The sequence below is a fragment of the Ruditapes philippinarum genome, unplaced genomic scaffold (genome assembly GCF_026571515.1).
Source record: "Ruditapes philippinarum isolate M1 unplaced genomic scaffold, ASM2657151v2 ctg1652_1_1_1_1, whole genome shotgun sequence".
NCBI lineage: Eukaryota > Metazoa > Mollusca > Bivalvia > Venerida > Veneridae > Ruditapes > Ruditapes philippinarum.
Genome location: NW_026857665.1, coordinates 39,405 through 63,976, shown reverse-complemented (window position 1 = coordinate 63,976; position 24,572 = coordinate 39,405). Strand labels below are relative to the sequence as shown.

The 24,572-nt window shown below is 31.9% G+C and overlaps 1 protein-coding gene across 1 annotated transcript; it reads right to left on the bottom strand.

Moving 5' to 3' along the window:
• Nucleotides 1-1,739: 1,739 nt before the first annotated feature.
• On the bottom strand, nucleotides 1,740-24,112 carry LOC132750528 (very long-chain specific acyl-CoA dehydrogenase, mitochondrial-like). The gene is made up of 18 exons (XM_060740522.1): nucleotides 23,950-24,112; nucleotides 15,915-15,966; nucleotides 15,294-15,357; nucleotides 14,891-14,955; nucleotides 13,047-13,155; nucleotides 12,725-12,819; nucleotides 12,327-12,458; nucleotides 11,563-11,676; nucleotides 10,605-10,690; nucleotides 10,133-10,227; nucleotides 9,447-9,655; nucleotides 8,886-8,972; nucleotides 7,885-7,947; nucleotides 7,013-7,212; nucleotides 5,733-5,814; nucleotides 4,964-5,036; nucleotides 3,887-4,035; nucleotides 1,740-3,575 (listed from the first exon to the last, which is right to left on the bottom strand). Exons 1-18 carry the CDS (start codon nucleotides 24,021-24,023, stop codon nucleotides 3,438-3,440), a joined length of 1,887 nt encoding a protein of 628 aa, XP_060596505.1. The 5' UTR covers nucleotides 24,024-24,112; the 3' UTR covers nucleotides 1,740-3,437.
• Nucleotides 24,113-24,572: the final 460 nt, after the last annotated feature.

The window sequence follows — 24,572 nt, the reverse complement described above, 5'->3', positions numbered from 1 at the left end:
CATCAGTTTCTTTACTTGTTATAGGGTCTGTAAGCGAACAGCATGGATCCTGATCAGACTGCGCAGATGCGCAGGCTGGTCTGGATCCATGCTGGTTGCAAACCCATTATGTTGGTTTTGTCGTGACGCGGCTCATATATTATATTTTAATCAATGTATTTGTTATACAGGGATTGTAAAATATATTAAATCAGACTAGGTTGTATTAAACCCTGCTACCATGCTGCTGCAATCTGGGGCCAGTTAGGTTGGCCTTAAGCCCACCTTGTCACATGATTAAGATATATCTTTAATACTGTTAATTTGATTAATTTGATATTGTAACTACTATAAGCTATTTTGCATCAAACATAAAAAAAATTATCTTAATATCAAACATATTGTGGCATCATTATATAATATGGTAAGAACTCCGGGATTAAACCTGAAATATATTTATGTTACTTCTCCTATTTAGAGTGGGTGAATTAAATGGAGAGCTTTCAAGGTGTTTTGTATCATATGTTATTTCTGTTTCTCTTATTGTAATGATGCTATTGTTTAGAAAAATAATCATAAGAAGAATTAAGTGACTAAGCCTCTCTTACTGCTTTGATAATTATTATCTGTAATTATGTGTATGCCTGAAGCAAACTTGTATCTTCCACAAAATTTTATTAAATTCATTCCACTAGGTTATTTTGTAATGTGTTTAATTAATTCAGACAGTGAAACATGCTGCAGGCAACTGTTTCATCTCACGATATCGTAGGAGTTGTATCACGTTTTTAATGCAACCATTTCATTTGAAAATGATGAAATTTACAGAGAATGTAAAGTATATCCGGCTTTAAAGAGGAGTTTAAGTTACAGATAATTCAATTTAAAAATGAATGGAAAAAAAAGTAGACAAATTTATTTTGTGGGATTAAAGATGTTGTGTTAAGTATAGCCTAATTGTTGTCATGGAACATACAGGCTTGTAAAAATTCTGCTGATTTTGCCAATTTGTTTTAAAATGAGCAATTAAGCATTCAAAAGACCAGGAACAGAAAAAAATCTCAGCAATTTACAACTGGATTAGTATAAAATATGATTATATAATTTACAATCACATAATTAATTGCATTATTCTTATTTACTGATAGGTGGGAAACCTTCTGTCACAAACGTACATTTACAGGCTATGTAACCAGATGAGAGAGAGAATCCAGGAAGATCTACATCAATCAATGGTTCAGATTGTAATACCCTGATGCAAGAAGTCAGCTGATTGAAATGTCTAGGACGGGATTTAAACCTACAACTTTGAGAGGAAAATAATTAAATCTGTTGTTGTTTGTCAGATTTAATGCCACACTGACAACTGTTGAAGTCAAAATTATGAAGAACATCCAGCTGTACTGGCATAGGAAGACCTCGATGGTTCCCTATGTATTATTTTAGGCACTGGGAGCATCGGAGTTGAAGCAGCAACTCCTCATAAGCTAGCTAAATAACTTTCTCACATTGATGTTAATTACCTAGTCAAGTTTGAAGTACAGCAATTATGGTGATTCAAAATCAGAACCTTTAACAACTCAACTAGAAGAAATCCAAACTCAGACATAATACATAATTACATGTATAGTATGTCCCTGCTCTAACTGAAAACAGCTTTTTATAGAAATGATATTCCTGATGCAAAGGATGAAGTTTCCATTTTGTGTGTCTGTTATTCAAAAGAAAAAATAGGTTAAAGAAAAGAGAAAAGTAGAGAATTCTTTCATAATTTTTATTTTCATTTCTATTTTTTTTTTAATCTTTTCATTTACAAAAAGACTGGTTATAAACTGTTTTCATGTAAAAAGAAAATGAAAATAGTGTGCTTCATACACAATCACAATTTGAAGACACACAGTACATTATAGAATCACCAAACCTTTGTCTATATAATGATTAATCTACATGAGTTGCATATTTTATGAATATTTACAGCAAACATTCAAAATAGTGTTCATATTCACAGGTCTTTGTTTTATGTAAAGGATACATATATTGTGATATACATGTATTTGTTTTACTGTCTTCTGTTTTCAAGTTAAGACTATTGTACTAAGTTATACTATTCTTGCATTAAGGCAACAAATAACATATTCCCTGAACACATCTGAGCACAACAAGTTATTATAGCAAAAAACACCATATAGTATCAAGCACTCAAAGTGATAAAATGATATTGATACTGCCACCCTTCCAATAATTCCCTTTAAGTTTTTGGTGTAGTTGAATAATGATGTCTAAAATGATTTCTTAAATGGCAAAATATTTATGAAATAGGTATAATTGAGAGACAAATACATTGCCAAAGAAAGTGCAACATAAACAAAGAAATGAAACAAACAATCACACAAAATAATCAACATTTTTTTTCTACTTTTTCAGACAATTTTTGTTCATGGACTGCAATCACCATTTGTTTAAATTTCCATATCAGCTAGCATAAACAGTTAACTTAAGTTTTCAAGTATTTCATAAAATGAAGAACTATTTTAACAAAAACATCCTTTAAATAATAATAAAGTGTTCAAAATTAACAATACGGAAAGTGTACTATACATACAATCAGTATATGTTAAATTATCATCTAATGTCTTCACACCACACTTTGAATGATTCAGAAAATAATATATACATAACATTATAAACAAAAATAACAAATACTTTTTTGAGGTAATAAATGTTCTCAAAATCTATTTAAAAATATTTCATAAAGCTTGTAACACAAATAATAGCATCATACAACCTACATGTTGATGAAAATAATGAAATGTTTTTTGCATCTAATCAAATATTTTCTACTTTATCAGAATTGAAAAATAATAATAAGAGGGTTATTTTTAATTTCTCTTTGTTTTATCAACCTGAAACTTTTTTGGTTTTTCTTTTAATTTCCCTGATCTAAACACTTGCCAGCTTCCAGGCTAAACCTGAACAGGTGTTGAGTCGAGAGTTATGTTTACATCGTAACTTGAGTTTTTATGTTTACATGGATTGAGCGTCAAACAACTGTAATAATAGGTCACAGCATACATATTTTTTTATTTTTTTTTCATGTAAGAAGTATTTAAGTAATTCACAAGTAAGTCACACTAAGCATAAATGCACAAAAACTATTTTTAAAAATTTGCAATCCAAAACAAAAGAGGAATGATAACATATATTTTGTACCAATAAAACAATCTTTTTATAAATTATATATAAACTATAATCTATATTTCATAACAATTTCATAAAAAAAAAGATTTAATGTGAAGAGAAGAAACAAGAGAAAAACTTCTGAAAATATCACTAGTATTTATAGAGAAATGAATTGCTCAAAATATATCAAAATGTTGTCAAATCTAGATCACAGTAACTTTGCACTAAAATGTTTGTCCTTTTTGTATGAAACAAAATTGTTCACAATTGTCCTCTAATTAAAATCCAAGTGGATGTTCCTGAACTGTGCCACCTTTCTTAATAACATCCTCGGAAATCTTAGACATCTGTTCGAAAATTTTCTTGTTTTTGTCGGACACAGCCAATGCTAAATTATCTTGAACCCTGACAGAAGCCTGCAATATACGTCATACAAAATAATAGTTATATATCAAGTGAAACAAGTGGGTAACATATTAGCAAAAAATAATACTGTCTGTAAGAAAATAATCAAATAAGAGAATAAAATGTTAACAAGACCTGCCAGTAGGACAGCACAGGACTATTCTAGGAGTTTGATAATGATGAATATAAAACCTGGAATTATGCTAGGAAACTGTTGCACTTTCTTTATCATTTATAATACTAATTCAAATATTGTATCATTTATACTACTATAATAAATATTGTTTTAGTTTCTTGATGTAGAAAAATAAACAGAACCAACCTGTGAACAGAAAACTTGGCACATTGCTGACTCGGATTCAGAACTGGAGTATTTATTGTTGAGTGACCTTGAAGCACGGGACAACACTGACACCATCCCGTAAATATCTATAGCTGCATCAGCCACTCTATTCAATACCATTTGTTCATCTGTAACATATGAATCAATATCAGAGGATTTACAGTTACTATTTTGCTGATTTTTCAGTGAATGTGAAGTACTATTTTGCTAATTTTTTTTTCAACCATTTACACCTCCCTGCAATCTGATCAAATCTAGTGTAGGACATACAATATTTCCATGTGAACTAGTGGTCAGTCTATCCTAAATATTATACAAGGAAGACATCCTTTAAAACCTTTAAAGCATGTGTCATCAAAAGACCTGGTTAATATTTGACTTATATATACAAAGCACAGATTAGTGAAATAAAGTAAGGATGAAAACATAACTTGTGTTACTATCAAGATAAATTTATCTATTACAAAACCAAAATGACTGTGAGATTATATATTTGTTAACCATGATATATGTTCAGTATACCACTATATTAAATGTATTCTTCAAATTAAACTTAGGACTATGAACATAAAAGAAAGAATTAGTAAATCACAAGTTATGTGTCTCAATTAAAGACTTCAGATACAAATATTTGAATGCCAAATGCTTTGACACTTAAATGCAACACTTCTACTGGAAAATGATTATATAGTTGATAAATCCACAGGAATCTAATTTTTAGAGAATATTGAACATGTATTGCTTTATTACTTAATTCAATAAATTCAGCATTAAATCTACGTGAAAATAATATTCTATTTATCACATATCCAAATAAGGAAAGGTTTTCAGAGAAAAAGAGTCATTTTTCAATGAAGCACCTATAGTGTAATACAAACATTAGCGTGCTTTAATGTTATCTTTCTATATAACGTAAATTACACATGTAAAAAGTGTTATTACACTAGTGTAATATTGTTTTATTAAATGTATTTATTACACTCCTGCACCATGGCTTATGTGATAAATTTATTTATTTGATTAAACTTTTAAATGTATAAAGGTAAAGAAACTTACTCATTATTTTCTTGCCATACTTTATCAATAATTGATCTACAGTGCCGCCAAAATCTTCAATGGCTTTTGATGCCTGAAAATATATATGAATGTCAGTCACTTTCACAACAATTCAAGCAGATTGAACATAAAATTTAATGTCAAAGATTTCTCAATAAGGCATTTTGTAAAAAGCTGCAGTCTTGATTTAATTACAACTATTCTTTGACAGTTCTCCAAACTTCTATTACAAGTCAAATTTAGTCAAATATACATAAGGAATATAATTACAATCAAACACATAAAAGGATTAAATTGGAAAGCTGCAAGCTCTTTTAGAAACTTCCTTTAAACAAAGTGTTATGTTATACAGGTAACTAAGAAAGTCACCATTGCAGCCAGTGGTCTGATAATTACAAATCAGTAGAAAATAAAATTCTGTATTTGTTTTTCACTGAGGAATTATACTTTTATTTTCTTATAAAAATGTACATTTTTCAAATTAAAAATCCTAATAATTTCTCAAGTCAATATTCATTACTTGAATCAATTTGATTTCAGTACATACATGTATAATCCTTTAAAGTTACTGATGATAAAAAGCAGAGATTCACGTAGACAAACAGCAACTTTTCTTGTTGTGGACTATAGATTTTCCAAATAAATAGCCATTATTTTCACAAGTTAAGCCAGAAAGTCAAAATAACTTTAACAGAGATAAAAACTTAAAATCCAATCATACCTGATATAAACTAGTTATAAAAAATTCATGCCTCTCTCTAAAACTTACCAGTTTTGCAGACGAGCCGAGATCAGCGTGAACTGATGGGTCAGAATGTAAAGACACTGATCCTGTGCTTCCACCCATTTTCCTGAAATATTTAAAACATTGACATTATGTCAACAAGAAGATCCAACTATGATTACAATCAATAACTAATGGATAAATAAAGTATATCACAAAGAAGGTAATCTGAAATTGCTTGTGACCATTCAAGAGTGATATAACAAAAGTGTTCACATACTGTGAACCAGTTCTTATATTGCAACTAAATAAACTTGTAAACTAAACAAGCTAACAATGCATCATAAAGCAAGTCTGTGATTTCTGAGATGGTTTAAATGTAGGACTATCTGAAATGATTCTAATTGTAAAGATTCTTTTTATCACATGAAACAACAATATTTTCACTTTTAAAATGACGTCACACATTTACTTAACATAAACATGATTATGTTGTGTCATTTTACTTTAAACATGTATATTAAGAGATTAATACATAGCAGAGTTAGGACTAGAAGGTAATAATCAGCCAGCAAAATGAATAATGGCTCTGAGGGCATTATTCATTTCAGGGCCGATTATCACTTTCCAACTTGTCTATGACATGTATTTATGCCTTTCATACACTAGATCAATCTAATAGAAGCATTTTTAAACAAGTAGCTTTGTTCATTGAAATTCCTTCTCTGTAGATTTAGAACTACTGTACTATACAGTTACTTCTACAGAGTTGCTTCCCTTACGGTAAAGAAAGTCCACTAGAATGAAGAACAAAGTTTTATTTTCTCGGAATAAAATTGTTGTATTTTTTTCTTTATATTTCAATATCAAAAACTGTGTATGTAGAAATTACTAATAAGTTCTCATCATAAAATCAAGCGATTCATGCTTAAACCTACTTTCACTTTTACAACTATATATTTTGATGACGTAAAATGTGACCTCATTTTTTCAGTTTGTGCACATGGGCCAATTATGAGTTTTCTGCCCAAGGCTGTTAAGTCATAATTGGTCATGTGACACTCATAAGCGGTTAAAATCACAGGCAATTTGTTACTATATATAGTAACAATTGTAATATAAAGAAATATGTTACAGTTATAATTATACACAAGCAAAAGAATGTGACAAACATGTAATTTTATCTTAACATGCACTCATGAAACCACAAACATACATCTCAAATAAAACCAAACATATTGAAAACTTAAGATTGTAACTATCTACACCCCTTGTGAAGTAGAATCTGACAATGTTTTTGAACAATCAGTCTTGTGTTACCATACCTCACTGCCATTTTAGAAGCAAAGCTTGCCACTGTTCCGATGTTAGCCATTGGGTTTTTCATGGCTTTTTGAACCTCCTTTAAGTGAGCACCGGCATACTGCATACCAGTGAGTGCAATAAACAGACGAAGAATGTCATTGGTTCCCTCAAAGATACGGAAAATTCTCAAATCTCTCATTACCCTCTCAATTCCGCAGTCCTGAAATAGCAAAGAAATCAAAATGAACACACAATCACAGTTGTGGTTATATCGACTTCCCAGCTTTGTAGGGAAAAGAAAACCTCAAGTGCCAATCTTCTGGGAAATTCTGGATTAAGTAATGCCATGAAAGAAATTTGAATACATAGTAAGTAGTTGTTGGTGATCCTAATTTTTCTACCTTATCAATGATGATTCAGACTGGATACTTCAATTACAAGACAGTGTTATGATAATTAATTTACAGGCAGTGTCAAAATAATAGATTACATGACATTATCACAATATCTTATCAATAAATGGTTTCACAATATCTAATTTACAAACTGTGTTCAATTTTTTAATCAACAAACTGTGTTAAATTATTTAATTAACAAATGGTGTCAGAATATTTCATTAACAGACTGTGTCAGAATAGTAAATCAATAGAGCAAAAATATTGTGATTCTCAGACTGTCTTCACAACATTTGATTCATTAGACTTTAATATGTTACTTTATAAACAGACTATGTTTCAGTAAATACTTACTATCTAAACTGTGGTATAATATAAATTTACAAGACTTCTAATATACAATCACTAGACTGTGTTTCAATGCACAAGTACCAGTCAGTGTTGTTTTCATTTTGGTAATATATAACACATCATCACAAGACTGTAACATATCTTACCCTCATGTATCCCATTCCACCAAGGATCTGAATAGCTTCATCTGCACAAAACCAGGCACCCTCCTACAATAAAATAAATAATTATCTCTTTAATCCAACATAACAAAGTATAAACAGTACAAGAAACATTTTAACTGTTACAAATATTACTAATTCATACTGAAGAATTCTTAAACTTGATTTTTTATTCTTGAAAGAGTATCTAACCATTCCACAGGAATACCTCCTTTGAAGACAATGCTTAAAGGACTATACAGAACTGATGATCAATTAGGAATGGAAAAAACCCACAAAAGTCCTTGAAATAATGCCACCCCCTCCCCCAAATCATTGTCTTAAAATAATTTATATAAGTGCTCTTTCATGAACATTATATCAACACCAACAAAGTCATATGGTTAGTTTCAAGCTTTTAATGGTGGGAGAACACCACGCCTTAACCATTATAATATGAAATAGACAGTCACATAAATTGAAAAACAATCTTTCGTTCTCTTACAGTGTAGTGTCTACATCCCCACAAAGTAAAATAAAACCAAACAACATCCATCATTTGCTTTAAAGTCCTGACAAAAGAGTAATCCAATCTTGGACACTAATTTCAGCCAATCAGATGGCATTTTGACCTATAAGCAATCACTGCACTTAAATCATTCATAGATTTTCATAGTCATTTTTTTAACACATTTTTAGTTTAGTTTATACAAAATCTTAGTTTGCTTGTGTTGGAAGCTATACACTAAATGAAACACTCTCAAATCCATTCCTGGAACAAACCAGTACTAAGTAATCACTGTAAAGTTTCTTGCTCATGGAAACAATGACTTGCCCTTGACAGGATTTGAAACCGAGCGGTCAGCAATCCTCAGTTTACTAGACCAATGCATTTACCATTCAGCCACACTGCCAATTCACATTTTTAGAAACTTTGAATGTTTCTGCCTTAGAACAAGTGACTAAATATGTTGTCACCAATTGCTGACGATACTAAAAACACTTACAGATGCATAAATCTTTCCAATAGCAGCCTCAATCTGAAAGTCTTTAAAACCTTGGTCCATATTAGCAGAGATCATGTATGCCATAGACTGAAAATGATAAAATATCTATATTATATCATGACAAACTTTTTTTATTTTCAACAAAACATCATGATGTTACTGAAGTTAGTTGATATCATTTTCAAATTCAATGGGTATTTAGCATGTTTCAGTAAAATATGACTTATTTAACCATTCTATTACTATTTTTTATCACCAATGAATACCATCACAACCACATTCTATTCAATTGTTTGTTTATTTTCAAAGATAATTTTTTGAAGCATATACTTTTGTATTAATATATATTATCTATATTTTTTATTATTGTAAATGCCTCAGACATACTTATATCACACTATTTTATCACTTGTAGTTTAAGTATTTTAGGCACTCAATTTTCATAAATATAAACCTTAATCTGTTTGGGCATGTATACAGTATGTCATAAAATAATTCATTTAAGAGCATAGTCTTTTTAATCAAAGATAACATGCAAACCAAATTAGAACTAATTGTTACCTCAGCAACATAATGTTTAATTGCCATCTGTGAGATTTTTTCCTGAATAGTTCCAAAGGTGTGGATATTGCTGCCAAACTGTACCCTTGATGATGCATGGTCTACGGCTTTCTGTATACAATACTTCATGGTCCCAGATAGAGCAGCTACCATACCAAATCTTCCATTGTTTAAGATGTTCATAGCAACCTTAAATCCTCCACCTTCCCCTATAATTCATGTATTGCTACCAATAAGCACTATCCATACTGTCTTGGAAAATTTTATGACTTGAACAGTAAAATGGTCAAGTGGATGAAGTGTATTGAAACTCAATGACTACATTTGTGTGAGAAAGCCTTCAAGTTTTGTGGTACTACAATGTATTAACCTGTTTTTGTTTGATATAATACTGCATGGATGAGCGACTGAATCTATTATTCACCTAGAACACTGGCCATCATTATTTAACCATAAAAGAATAAGAATAAACCACTGTGGGTTTAAATCCTATATAGAAAACTAGAAGCAAAGAAGCTATCAAACTAGCTTGTAAAATATTAAGGTTATAGCCTGATGCAGCCTTAAATAATGCACAGAGAGGCACCCTTGATATTCCTTCATAAAGAAAAGGCTCCTTCCTTACAGCAGATAATATATCAAAATTCTAAAATCAGCCAAAATCATTAACAACAAATATATTATACCTCCAAGTACATTTTCCACTGGTATTTTTACATCTTCAAAATACACCTCAGCAGTGTTTGAACATTTAATACCCATCTTCTTCTCTGGAGGGCCACTGAAATATGAAACATACATCAATAGAAGCTATAGAATAACAGAGTGAACAGTGGTACATTGTATATTTATCAACTTTGTTGGACAACTGATATATTTTATATATTAGACACTTTAATACATGTTTAGCACTGGTAAACAATATATTGACATTAACTAATCTTTTTGACTACAGTAAGCATTTCTGCCTTCACAAAAAATTAAAGACCTAAGAAAGCCATTTCAGTGTCTAAAACTTTGAAAAGGGCCTTTTTAAAAGTAATAATTAAGATTGGGTGAAGTTTTAATATCAAGTTTTTGTCCAATTTGTTTTGGTAAATTCCTGGGATAGAGGTTTATATGAAGATAATGATGTAGGTATATCCTCCTCATACTTACTTTGTAACACCACCAAAACTTCTCTCCACAATAAATGCTGTCACTTTGTCCTTCGTCTCACCAGTCTTTTCATCTTTAACTGGTGTCTGTTATAAATAATAATAATTCTCATAAACTTCCTATCTCTTAAAAATTATAATTTTTTGTGTGTGTTAAAGTTCTGTATTCAGTGAAACTTTTAGCTGCTTCTAAATTCATAAAATGAGAAAAGAAGAGATGGCAATGAGGCAATTATTTTCCCCTAGTTGCATGCATGTTGCAGAGAAAGCACAGGGCATCATCAGAAGATTTGAAGAACTTGTTATGGCAATAACCAAACAAAGACAAGAACTTGTATCTGCAGACCACCTGCTGATGTCCTGACTAATGCTCAGGGGAATGCCACAAAAAGTAGGAAGAGACATTGAGGAAAGTGTGCTAGGGTGTGTTAGCTTCTAGCCATTAAGTGATGGCTTAAAAGGCAGGCCCATAGCTTGGCACCAACAGTCCTTCTAAGAACTACCTCCTTTTCATATTTTCTCACGTTACTGTACATTTTGATTCATAATGGCCATACAGTGACCTACTTTTAAGTCAAAATTCATATATTTGGCTTAATACTTAGTGGAAATGGCATGCATAAAAAATTGTCACCACTTTGTGCTTCAAAATTAACCCTTTAAGGGCACTGGCCACATGTCCGGGGTCCGTACTTAATGAACGGATGGACCCTCATTAAACATAGAATACATGCATAAAAAGATGGCAATGTGGTAAAGGTGTCTGCATCTCAAACCAGAGATTTTGGGTTCAAGCCGTACTGGGTTCTAGAAATGTCTTTTCGGTTATGCACAGGAAGCAGCCACAAGGGACTAGTTCAAATACGTTACAGGCTTTCTCCCCAAATGTGCTTAAAATATAATGTTGAATCTAAATTAACAACAGAAATTGAGACTTAAGTTATGAAAACCCCATTTACCTGAGCAAAGACAGTAAATATCTCAGCCAAGCCTCCGTTACTGATCCAAATTTTGCTTCCATTTAGAATGTAATGTTTACCATCACCCGATAATACTGCTCTTGTTTTAATTGACTGAAATAAAAATAAACAAAATAACTCACATCACTGAGTTTACTTTGGTGATTTCGTAAAATTTCAAAGGCATAAAAGATACATTGTATGACAACTTATGTCAACTTAAAATAAAGATAAGTTGTATATTCAGCACAGGAGACCAAACCACAACCTTATTTACGTATTATAGGCATTTTGATGCAATATTATTTTTTAACCTATTCATGGTATGATAAGGCATTTATTTCACTAGTTTGGGTTCAAATAATTATGGGCCAAAATCCCTTCAACGTTCAAAATCTTGTCTTCTATTAACACCCGCCTTTCCTAAAAAATATCCTTCCAAAATTGTTGTGGAGCGTTAAAAAAAATTAACCAAGAACAAAAGCATACGCAAATTAGACATTATAGATTATCAATTTAAATTTCAGAATAGATGTAAATAACTAACAAGTCGGTAATAAATATTGTTTAATACCAGAGTGAGGATTTCTCCATCTAACCTCTATACTAACTAAATTTGACTTCACACATATTATGAAAATGTTAGTGAACTTCTGCATTTAGCCTTGTATTCATGTTAAATTTTGCTATAAAATGGATATACATATCTAGTCCTACTATTATATAAATTTTGCTACATCATGTATATATGTATGATAACTTACACTAGCATCTGATCCACTTGCAGGTTCAGTAAGACAGAAGGCAGCAATATTCTCACCTGCGGCAAGTTTAGGCAAGTATTTTTTCTTTTGCTCTGGATTACCAAACAAAAGAATTCCCTTAAACCCTATAGACTGAAAAAAGAATAAGAATATTGAACCATATACAAACTTTGAACCTTACAAAAACATTAAACATGTATAAAAGATTACTGGAGATTCAGATAGTTTAAGGCACATTTAGTTCAAATTAGCTAAACTGAAGTATGTTGTAAATTTTCACGAGATACAGTGCATTATTGAAAACAAACACAATGTTATTTTGATAAAGAAAGTAATGAGTCTGTGGACCAGCAGAATTTTTGTTTCTACTTGTCCCTGGATAACCATTAATTTCTGACCTGATGTGCTCCAAGTACTATTCCAACACCTAAATCATGAGCCCCTACAATCTCTACAAGCCTCGCATACTGTGTGTTTGTTAAACCAACTCCATCTATAAAGATACAATGGATTATTGTATTCTTAGTTGATTATCTATGATTTATACACCAATTATAGCGTGCAAATTTATATCTACATGTACATCATTTTTCATATTACACGTATTTGTCATTTACCAATTAATATAATAATTTCAAAACTTAATTGACAATAATGGTAGACAAAAGTTATAGTGCACAATATTGTGTTTTTTTTTAAGTATGTTTTAGATTTATTTACCAAGTTCAGTTGGAACCTGAAGTCCAAATGCACCAAGGGCTTTAAGTCCTTCCATTGTTCCCTCCTCAACTTTTTCAAGAAGATCATTCTTTGATGAATCATTTGTTTCCTTCAATAAACATACATGATATATGAGCATTATTGACATACAAGAACACTTCATTGTAAATTTGTAATGTAGCATCACTTCTTAAAATGCCGAATTTCACCTCCTATATAAGTAACCCTTGAAGTTCATAGATTAACTAGAAATGTGTCCATAAGACACATAAGCCCCCACATTCCACTGTTTTGTCAGTGGGTGGACAGACAAGGGAAATCTATATGCCCTCACTTCAATAGCTTATGAAAAATAAACATACCAAATTTAATGTTAACAGTTATGTAGATTTAAGTTAAATAGTCTACTGTAAAATCATTATTATTCGTGGGGCACGAATTTTCGTGGTTTTCGTGGGTAGGTCAATCCACGAATTTAAGATCCGACGAAATTTTATCCCAACAAATACTTCTTACCCTGTCTCTGTTCTATATATTACAAACATGCGTCGGTTCTTTTCCGGCCGATTTTCGTGAAATGGATGTATATACATACAGTACAGATAACCAGGTTAGTGACAGATTAAATCCGTTTGCAATATTTAAGAAACTTGAAAGAAAACTCAATTTTATGTCCTCAATTTACTGTCTCAAATGTCGGTCGCGTATTCACACCTGATCGTTGTTAGAATATTTGACATAATCGAGTAAATATGGGAACCCAGGCAATCTAACAATTAGCGCTTATAAAAAATTTCAGTTAGCACTTATTAATTAAAGAAAAGTCTTTGATATTAATGTCGTAAGAACACAAAACTATAAAAAAAAAATGTGTTAATTGCAGCCAGTTATCGGCAGTAACTGTGCTATATTAGAGTTATGCCCAGAGGCAAAGATTAAATTTATTGACAAGCGTTGTGTGACACATAAAGATATGTACATGCTGTAAGTAAAAATGTTCCGAGATTAAGTTAAAAATTACTTTGCATTAGGTTACTAAATTTTTTTACAAGAAAATGAAAATCCACGAATTTAAGAACCCACGAAAATGCCCGTTTTGATAAAACCATGAAATTTCATGCCCACGAATATAAGTGAATTCGCAGTATTTTAAATATTTGTAGTTTAACAACTGTTACTATTACAAACATGAGATAAAGAAGTGTCACAATTCTACAGTAAACATATGTATATTTAAGATGGGAAAATTGAATATTTCAGAAATTATTCTGCCAATGTAGCTCTTTAACTTCAGCCTTCACATGTCTAAAATATATCTTCACTTTATTTAATTGTCTGCCTGAGTGTTACATAAAAATTCAAATCTTAAAAATTTTGTAAGTTCATTTTTGTAATAACTGCACCCACTCTTATAAATGTTCCACATACATGCATTTTAGATAAGCAATGTAATAATAAGGAATACATAATACTTAGAGAATTACATGTTAAATTTTCCCAGCAAAAGATGATGAATTTCAAGTGTTACTTAAGGTTTTCATTAAAACCAAGCAAAAAGTTATTGATTTAAATTGACCATCCAACTCCTGACACAATAACCCAGTTTCCTTTGTTATGTTGTAAGTAATAGTAAAAATAATAGTGAACTTTTACTTTTGTTGAAGAAGTTCTCTCAAGTCTTTCTGTACATTAATATAAGTACAGGTAGTGAAGACTATTTTCACAAGGCAACTATGAACAGAATGATTAAAGTTTCTTAATACATGTATGTGTACTTTAAAGACAACATAGTTGCAACATGATGGGAGTAATAGAATAAATACTTTTGGCCCAACAAATATTACCTCGAAGAATTTTGCTGTTTGATCAACAAACATCTGCAGGTTCTCCTTCTGTTCTTCATTTAGAACTGAAAAAAAAAGACAACAAATATCTGTGTAATAACTAGTGAAGAATGTATTATATACAATTTATGAATAACTAACATTACAATTTGTATTTAAAGACTTGCCATGTTTTTGTGTTTAGTTTATGTAGTTAAATCTTTAGCCTGCTGGCTGTGACAGAATCTACACATGTGACCAGTGTAGACCTAGATCAGCTAGTACATCCATTTTTAACAACAACTATTTGATATTCAGCCATACATATTTTGAAATATATTACCAGCATTTTAAAGAACTAAAGAACAACTATTGACAACATATCTACACAATGCCACTAATAATGTTTTAACCATGATTTTACCTTGTGGGAAAGGGAGAACCTGCTCTGCTTTGCCTTGACCTCTAAACAGATTCAAACCAAAGGACTGAAATAGAAACTAAGAATGCAATATTAACTGTTCATAACACTTATTATGTATATATTTAAGAGTTATACTTTAAATAAAACAGGTTTTTTTCAGTTTGGTTTTATGTTGCACCAACACAGTATAGGTCATATAGCAGCTTTACTGGTGGAAGAAGACCTCAGGTGCCCTTTCATGCATTCCTTCAGACACACACGGGCACCTGAGTAGAACCACCAATGTTTCATAGCTAGCTGTAAGCTAAAAATATATTCCATTAGCTAGTTTGATAGCTTACTCACATGAAAGAATCCAAAGGAATTTGAACAAGCAAAAGGTTTGTTAATGTTAAAACATTTTGTTATGTATAAAAACACACAGATTGGTAATGATGTACTAAAGAGTCTTATTTATCATTTACCAAACTGAAAACTGTTTTTTATACACTGTAATAGTAAAAGCTAATATGTACAAAAATGGTAATAGAGAGATGAATAAATACTGCAGAAGTCACTTCCCTAAGTTTGATAAAATGGTCCATTGATAATATAAAACATAAGGAAATGCATGCATCATACCTTAGATTCCTCACTCACATTTCTGGTCTGAGAAACAGCCAAACATTCTTGCCTGAAAAACAAATAATCACACATTAATTGTAAAGAGACAAAATATACATTAAAAAATCACCTCATTTGATATAATCAATTGGTGGATATATCATTTTTATTTTTGGTTTGTTTAATGATATTTTTTATTAAAGTAATCTTAGCTTTTATTGCTTTATTGTTGAAGTTACTAAACAACAACTTTCACTAGTATTTAGTTACTGCTGGTAGGAACAAATCTCATAGATGAGTTCAGAGTTCATATCCGAAAGAGGATGCACTACACCTTATATTAAGTTTTTTAATTAAAAGTCTTAAGACACAATCTTTTGTGTTATCCCACACATGGTAGTTTGAGAATTTTTAAAATAAAATGTCATCAAAACAAAATTTCACCACAAGCTGATACATTTATACGGAACTAGATGATTAATACTGATGTCTGAAACTGCAAATTTTACTTCTTTGAATATCTAAACATTCTAAGAACTGTAAACAAATATGTTGATGTTATAGACCCATTCTGTGTGAGAGACTAGCTTTATCTGTTACAGGAACTTGACAACAGATTTTATTTAATCATATTAGTAGCTTTAGGTTTTCTTACCTAAAGTAAAGAATGATTGGTTTATTTGTTGATGAACAAAGTTAAAGGTAAACTACTTATCTCCCCTTATTACAGTACATATATAACAGCTCATATATCGAATTTGTCACTTTTTTTATCATTATGTTATCAATAACATTTTATCATCACAACAAGCAGCTGTTTTAACAAGAGCTGTCCGTAAGACAGCGCGCTCGACTTTTTTATTGCTTGCCAATAAAAAAAGTTTTTGCAGTAAAAGGCAATACAAGAATCTCTGTATTTTTAAAGTGAACAATGGCCATGAGCATTAAGATATTTAGTGAAGAATTATTTTACTGAATTGTGTGATACCCTTGAACACTGCTTGCCTATAATACAAAACATTGACAGTTAAGGGCCATAATTCAAATAAAATCTTTGACAGAATTACCTTCTCCTGGACATGTTTGGGAATCATGATTGTAAACAAGTATTCCAACTTTCAAATTAATATCTCAAACAGTTCAGTCAAAAAGTGGACTGGTACTAAAAACTTAACCAAGATTCTAAGTCGATAAAAGGCCTTAATTTTTAAAACAAATCCTTGACAGAGTTACCTTCTCTCTTGCGTACAGATGGGGGTAATGATGTGAAATAGCATTAAAAGTTTCAAAGCAATATCTCAAAGGGTTAAGGCAATAAGTGGATTTTACCCATATTCAATGTATTTTCTAAGTCAAAAAGGGGCATAATTCTGTCAAAAAAACCTTGACAGAGTTATGTCCTCTTGTCTGTTGATGAAGGTCGTGATGGTAAACAAGTATGGTCAGTTTCAAAGCAATACCTCCAATGGTTTTGAAATAAAGTGAGGTGGTACAAAAAAACTTAACCAAGCTCAATACACTTTCTAAGTCAAAAAAGGGCCATAATTCTGTCAAAAACCTTGACAGAGTTATGTACTCTTGTCTGTAGATGGAGGTTATGATGGTGAACAAGTATGGTAAGTTTCAAAGCCATACTTGTAATACTTCTGAAATAAAGTGGGGTGGTACGAAAAACTTAACCAAGGTGTGACGCCAACGCCAACGCCAACGCCGGGGCGAGTAGGATAGCTCCCCTTTTCATAGAAAAGTCGAGCTAAAAATGCACTGATAACATTTATCATATTAGATAAGATTAACTGGCTATCTATAAAGTTGGACAGGCATTACATAATCATTATGTAAAAACAATTTAATGTTAAATTCTATCCATGAAGTATTTTGCAAAATTGCATGCATAATATTAATATATGCATAATAATGATAATATTATATATAACATTTAATACTACCAATAGACTTTTAATAAAATATCTATTTTTGTGTGTTCTGTTTATTGCAAACTTGGTACATGTATTAATGAAAACATAGCTGAAATAGAAAAAAGTACAGATAAACAAGCATTTGATAGTATTGCGGGCAATACAGTAGTCCCCTACCGGTCCCTCAAAAAGTTCTTTAATTGTCATACACTCCTGTGTATTGCCATTTATAATGAATTTGAGGATGAAGTCTGTATTTGAAAATATCAACCACAAAACATAATAAAATAAGTTTGTCTATATCACAGTAATGTGTTAAGTTTCCATGCTTAGTAAGGAAATTATGTTTATACAACCTTGTCATATTATTACGATGTGGGATTTTAAAGTAAATCCTATAAGGAATGAAGAAGTTGGAGTGAAAATACCAGTTTCTCGAAAAAAATCTAAGTTCAAGGGGGACATAATTCTGGAAATAGTCTTGCTAGAGTATTTAACCTTCTCAAAAATGTCGAGTGATAATAAGAAACATATATATGAAGTTAAAAGTAGATACATTAGGAAATAAAGAAGTTATTTAAAAAAGACAACATTTTTTCCCCTAAAAAATCTAAGTTCAAGGGAGGTAATACTGATATTTTTTGTGCTAGAGTTATAAACCTTGTCACATATGATGTGGTTGATGACCAGAAACTTATATTTAAGTTTGAAGTAAACACCTTAAGAAATAAAGAACTTATAGTGAAAAAGCTGAAAAATTTAAATCAGAAATCTTGAAATTCAGGCTATTTGTTGCCATAGCAACCAGAATTTTCAACATAGGAAGAAAAGAAAAAGATGTGCATAATCTCCAGACTGCCATCTACCCATATTTCAAGTTTCATAAAAATATTTTCAAGGCTTTTTTGAGTTATCACTGGATCCAGTTTATGTGTTAAATTTGCCATATTTTTAGACTATTTGTTGCCATAGCAACCAGAATTTTCAACATAGGAAGAAAAAAAAAAGACGTGCATAATCTCCATACTGCCATCTATCCATATATCAAGTTTCATAAAAATATTTTCAGTACTTTTTGCGTTATCGCGGGATCCAGTTTTGTGGACGGACGGACTGACTGACGGACTGACAGACAGACGGACAGACAGACGGACAGACGGATGGAGGGTAAACCTAAAGTCCCCTCCGGTTAAACCGGTAGGGGACTAATAATATATTTCTTTATTTCCTCCAGTTTTGAAGAGTACATACATATACAATACATTTCTTACAAAAAAGTACATAAATCATTACATGTACATAAATGTATGACTGACAAACATATAAATACATGTATAATTATATAAATGTAACAAATATTGAATAAACACAGAATTGATAAATAATATAAATAAGGTAAATAATTTTTAACATAGAAACAATATATACATATGAGGAAGCAAACGAAAATTTTGAAATATTGTTTTCAGCAATGTATCCTCTTGCTAAAGATTCTTATTTAAGCGAAACAAAAGTATCTTTGGAGGATATACAATATAGATGTGCCTGTAACAATGGTTAATGTAACAAATATTGAATAAACACACAATTGATAAATGATATAAATAAGGTAAATAATTATTTAACATAGAAACAATATATACATATGAGGAAGCAAACGAAAATTTTGAAATATTGTATTCAGCAATATATCCTCTTGCTAAAGATTCTTATCGAAACGAAACAAAAGTATCTTGGGAGGATATACAATATAGAGGTACCTATAACAATGGTTAATACATGTACTTATAACGCAATTAAACAAATACATATATATTTCACATTCACAGCCAGTTCATCGAATATACACATTTGATGAAAGCTTTGAAACTATACACTCTAGTCTCGTCGCTAAGATAAAAAGATGTAAAACCACGAAACATTTCAATGACCTGCAGGTCAGGGGAAAGTGCAATTAGGTTTTGAAAAGTTTCTATGCCCATAATTTTTGATAATGTAACCCATAACTTTGCCCTCTTTGACTCATTTGAGGGGCAAAACAATAGAATATGTTTACATATATCATTAAATTGTCATTAGGTTACAACTTTTGCATCTCATATCATATTTCCTAGAAAAATATCGGCACATTAGAATAAACGTTGATGTACACTCTGCCTGCAGGTTTCTATAACTGCGACTGAAGTGCCAAAGAATACATGGTTCAAAAACAGGATGAACAAGGAGGAATTGTTTCAAACTTTGATCGCATAGTACACGTTTTTTCCAATCAAACTCTATAGAGCTATTGATTGTCGATTTGACCATTCTTTTCCAGGTACTAAGATTTGGGAATACCCCTGTATTATAAAAGGTTATAAGGAAGCTTGTAAGGTTGTATTTACCTAGGATCATGTAAATATCTGGTAAGAATCCCTTTGTTTTCCTTGGGAAAAGCATAAATGACAATAACCTATGTACAAAAACTTCTTTTATTCGAAATTTAGTGTCTAACTGGCAGAGCTGGCCAAATAATAACAGTTTTCGTTTATCTATCAAATTGGCCATTGGTTGTATACTGATACAGCTCAGGGCTATATCGGTCCTTGTATTTACTGGTATTGACTGAATACGTTTTATACATTGGTTATGTAGTTTAATAAGGGGCTGTAACTGTGTCTCAGTAACTCCCGACCATAGCTCGCTTCCATACAGAGCCTTAGGTAGCACAACTGACTCATAGATTTTTTTGCATGTAAGAGGATGGAGGCCATTTCTGTAAATACCACAATCCACGATACTAAAAAACGTTTTCCGAAGTTTATCACAGCTTATAGAGGTATTCACATCTATATCTAGAGTGTTGTTACATTGGACGCCTAAATGAAGGTAGCTATCCGTTTCGTTTATGGTTTTGTCTCCTAAAGTCCAGGTGCGAGGTCTTGATTTAACATCGTTGAACACTATTGTATTACATTTTTGGGCATTATATCGATATCTTTCATTTATGGAGTTCCTATAACATATGTCCATCAGAGTATCTAGACCGCGCTTTGTATTTGAAATAATAACCATGTCATCGGCGGAAGTTGGGCATCCACATTTTAAAGTACCTAATTTGAAGCAATGTTGACTACTGTCCACTTCTTCCATTAAGCTACTTATGAATATGAGATAGAGAAATGGACTGAGACATTGGCCTTGACGGGTTCCTTGCAAAATGGGGAACCAGTCTGACGTGTAACCTTGTGATTTCACGCAGCTATAGCAGTTTTCGAAAAATGACAAAATCACTTTAAATAGTGAAATATCAATACCCATTTTAAACAATTTAACCAGAAGTAATGATACCCAAGTGCGGTCGAATGCCTGTTTAGCATCAAGAAAACAAGCATATACTGGGGAATGGTTTTCAAGACCATAGTATACACATTCTCTTAGCATAAAAGATGTCATTATACAATTTACATGTTTTTGAAAGCCACCTTGTGATGCATTTAAATTGACATTCCCATCCTTTTCAAGAAGTTCTAATATAACCTTTTCAAAAAGTTTTAATATCAACGAGCATAGAGAGATTGCTCGGTAGTTATTTGGATCTGATTTCTTTTTACTCCCGCCCTTGAAAAGGGTGAAAATTATACCTTTTTTCATTTCTAACGGAGTATGTGAAAACCTAAGCATGCTATTGAACAATTTTGCGATTACGTCAATAAGAAGTGGTCCGCCATGCATGACATTTTCATAATGAATTGAATCATTGCCACAAGCTTTGCGTTTTTTGCATGTTTGCAAAGCTTTCCTTATCATTTCAGAAGTAATGTTGAAAGTAGTGTCATTTGAGCTTTCACAAAGCTTTTTAATATCGATAAGCTCATTTTCAACTTTTGACAAATAGCTTTTATTAAAACTTGAGTTTTCATCAGGTGAGTATAGCTCACTAAAATAAGTTCTCCACTCAGTGTTTATTTTTTGCGGATCGCTGTATATCGTACCGTTAAAGCACATTTCAAATCCAGGGTTTAAGGGTTTTTATTTCGCTGGCGATTAATAAGACGCCAAAACTCGTTGTTATCGCACTCTGCGGCCGTATCAATTTCCGCTTCCTGTTCCTGCAAAAATGACGCTGCAGCGTCACGATGTGCGCATCTAAACTTAGTTTTGAGCGATTTGTATTCTTTAAAAGATATTGAATTTTCCGTTCTAGGTTTTCCCGCGCGTATCCAGTTATTTCGCTTTAATTTCATATCTTTGTGTAATGATGATAGCGTAGTATTCCAGTATGGTTTTATGTATGACTTAAATTTAACCTTTGGTATAAACAAATCTGTTGCAAGATTCACAATTGTAACAATACCAGCGTAAAGATCATCTATATCATTTTTATTATGTATAGGAAAATCTTGTGCATAACGCAGAACGTCGCAATTTTCTAAAAAATCTACATACTGGTTAACCTGGTCTTGTTTAACATTATGCCAGTTTATGATTTTACGGTCGCATGTTTGAGCATCCGAGAAGTTTGGCCTACCATCGTACTCAATGTTAAGTGTGCAAATGATTGGACGGTGTGTCGATACGTTAAGCGCGTTGTCGTCAACAATTTGACAGTCTTTGACATATTGTACGTATGAATCTGGTAAGACTACATAATCTATCAAAGTTTCTCTGTTACTGTTATATGGAATGTTGCTGTACTTTGCTCCGCGGCAAGATTTTAAAGTATTTATGGTTTGAAGGTTATATTTCCTAAGTAAAGCGAGCAAAAGTGCACTTCGAGGGTTTTGTGGGATTGTGCTTGTTATTCGATCTGACTTGAGTTCTGTGTTATAATCCCCCATTACTATTAATGTGCCTTTGTCTATATACATGCAAATTATATTTTTCTAGTTCTTCGAGACAATTTCTGTATACATGCATGGGGTGATTTCCGCATGGCATATAAATCTGAAGAAGGAAAATGTATGTTTCCGGTTTTATCATAATTTGGATGCCAATAAAGTATTTTGAAACAATATCTAATGGTGTAATATATGAATTCCATTTCTTATGCCATAACATTGCCAGACCTCCTTTCCCCACCCTTCTTAAAGATGGCATATCAAGGTCAGGGTCCGAAACAGAGAAACTTATATAGTTGTTATTGATACTGTCTAAAAAATGGAGGTCTTTTCTGTATAACCAGTGTTCTGATATACCAAAAATATCTATATTCTCTTTTATTAGTAAGTCACACAAATAACTTGCGCCTGAGATGATTCCAGTTGAATTCCAGGTCGCAATTTTCAAATTATCTTTAAAGTTGTCAAGACACATGTTAGTCTACAACATGCTCTAACACGGAGTATGTGTTGTATTGATTATAATTGTATTTGTTTCCCTCCCAGTAGGCTTCATCATTGCAGTGGAGGGGCGGATCACACTTAGGTGAAGGGATGGGCATTGACTGTGTAAGGGGTAGTTCGGGTCTGTGATTAGTATGTTGCTTCGGGCTTGGCATTGACACCGGTTTACAGCTACCATGTTTGGTATCTTTTTCGAATTGATCAGGGTTAAATGGGCAAGACTTGTTTTTAAAGGCGGTACCCGTGCCTTTACATACATCTGCATACGAGACCTTGCGCTTTGTCTGGCTATCAGATCTTGTGGTTACGATAGTTGGTACCCTTACAGCTAGATTTATTGATATAATCTGAGTAATTGCAAGATGACTATAATTCGGTACTGTAAATTTCAAGAAAATTCAAGTTGTTCATGACAACAATCTATCTAAACTGCAAAGATTGAGACTTGTCATGAATGATGATTTTGATTTTCCAGTGATTATGTAAACACTACAGTAGTAGGCTTATCAGAAAACAACTCAAATGGAATGTTATCAGATAATTATTGTTGGACTACTGTAGACTGATGTGTGGACTGATCTATGATACCTAAAAGTAATCAGAGTTTCAAAATAGCATTGTGTAACAAACAATTCATCCACGAATATATCAATTGTCACTTGTTCTTTGTGACAGATCGTTACGAAACGTTGTATAGGACCAAAAGAGGTTACAAAGGATAACGTTTGACAAGGTTAGGAATAGTAACGTTTAAATTAAGCGCATTTTCGAAAACAGTTAAACTTTAAATTAAATGAGAAAAGAATATACCAGTTTTGGAGAATCTGGGGCTGCAGTTTCGTGTTCTTCAAAGCAGCTGTTACTCTGAGAGATGACCGAAACATCTTTTCAAGTGTGCGTCGTACAACTCGTCGCGATCTGTCAGTCACCGGGGATGAACAATTACTGTTTACGTCACTTCCGGTTAAGGGACTCTCTCAAAATAAATTTAACTTTAACTTAGTTAATTTCTGTACGAGCAATTACACGGTCATCCGGAGTCTTAAAATAGTGGGACATGGAAATGTGAAAAATCTTAGTAAATACACAGTCTTTGTATCTGAAATACCCCCTTTTAATTAAAAAATCGTGAAAAGATAAAACTTTTTGGAGTGGCACCAATAAAAGCCATTATCTTTAACTGACTTTGAACAAACCAGCAATTCGACACTGCTGCAATGGGAAGATACTGCAGTACAGGATATGATTTAAACATATTTTATTGCCAAAAAAGACATATACATGTACATGTAATACTTGTAAACAGTTACAATACAATGACATGACATATTTGGCAAAAGGGTTGACCCACAAGTTCTCTCAACATTAGCAACGGGTCTTCCCTGATGCAATAAATTACAAAAACATATTAGGTTATAGGAAAGAAATAATTT

Bases quoted from the DNA above. Each gene is read 5' to 3' on its own strand.
- LOC132750528 (XM_060740522.1), bottom strand. From the start codon at position 24,023: ATGTTTCGGTCATCTCTCAGAGTAACAGCTGCTTTGAAGAACACGAAA. The intron at 14,956-15,293 runs GTAAAATCATGG...TTTTTTTTTCAG, and splicing joins GGTTCTCCCTTTCCCACAAG to TTCTAAATGAAGAACAGAAG. The intron at 5,815-7,012 runs GTATGGTAACAC...TAAATATTTCAG, and splicing joins GCTTCTAAAATGGCAGTGAG to GAAAATGGGTGGAAGCACAG.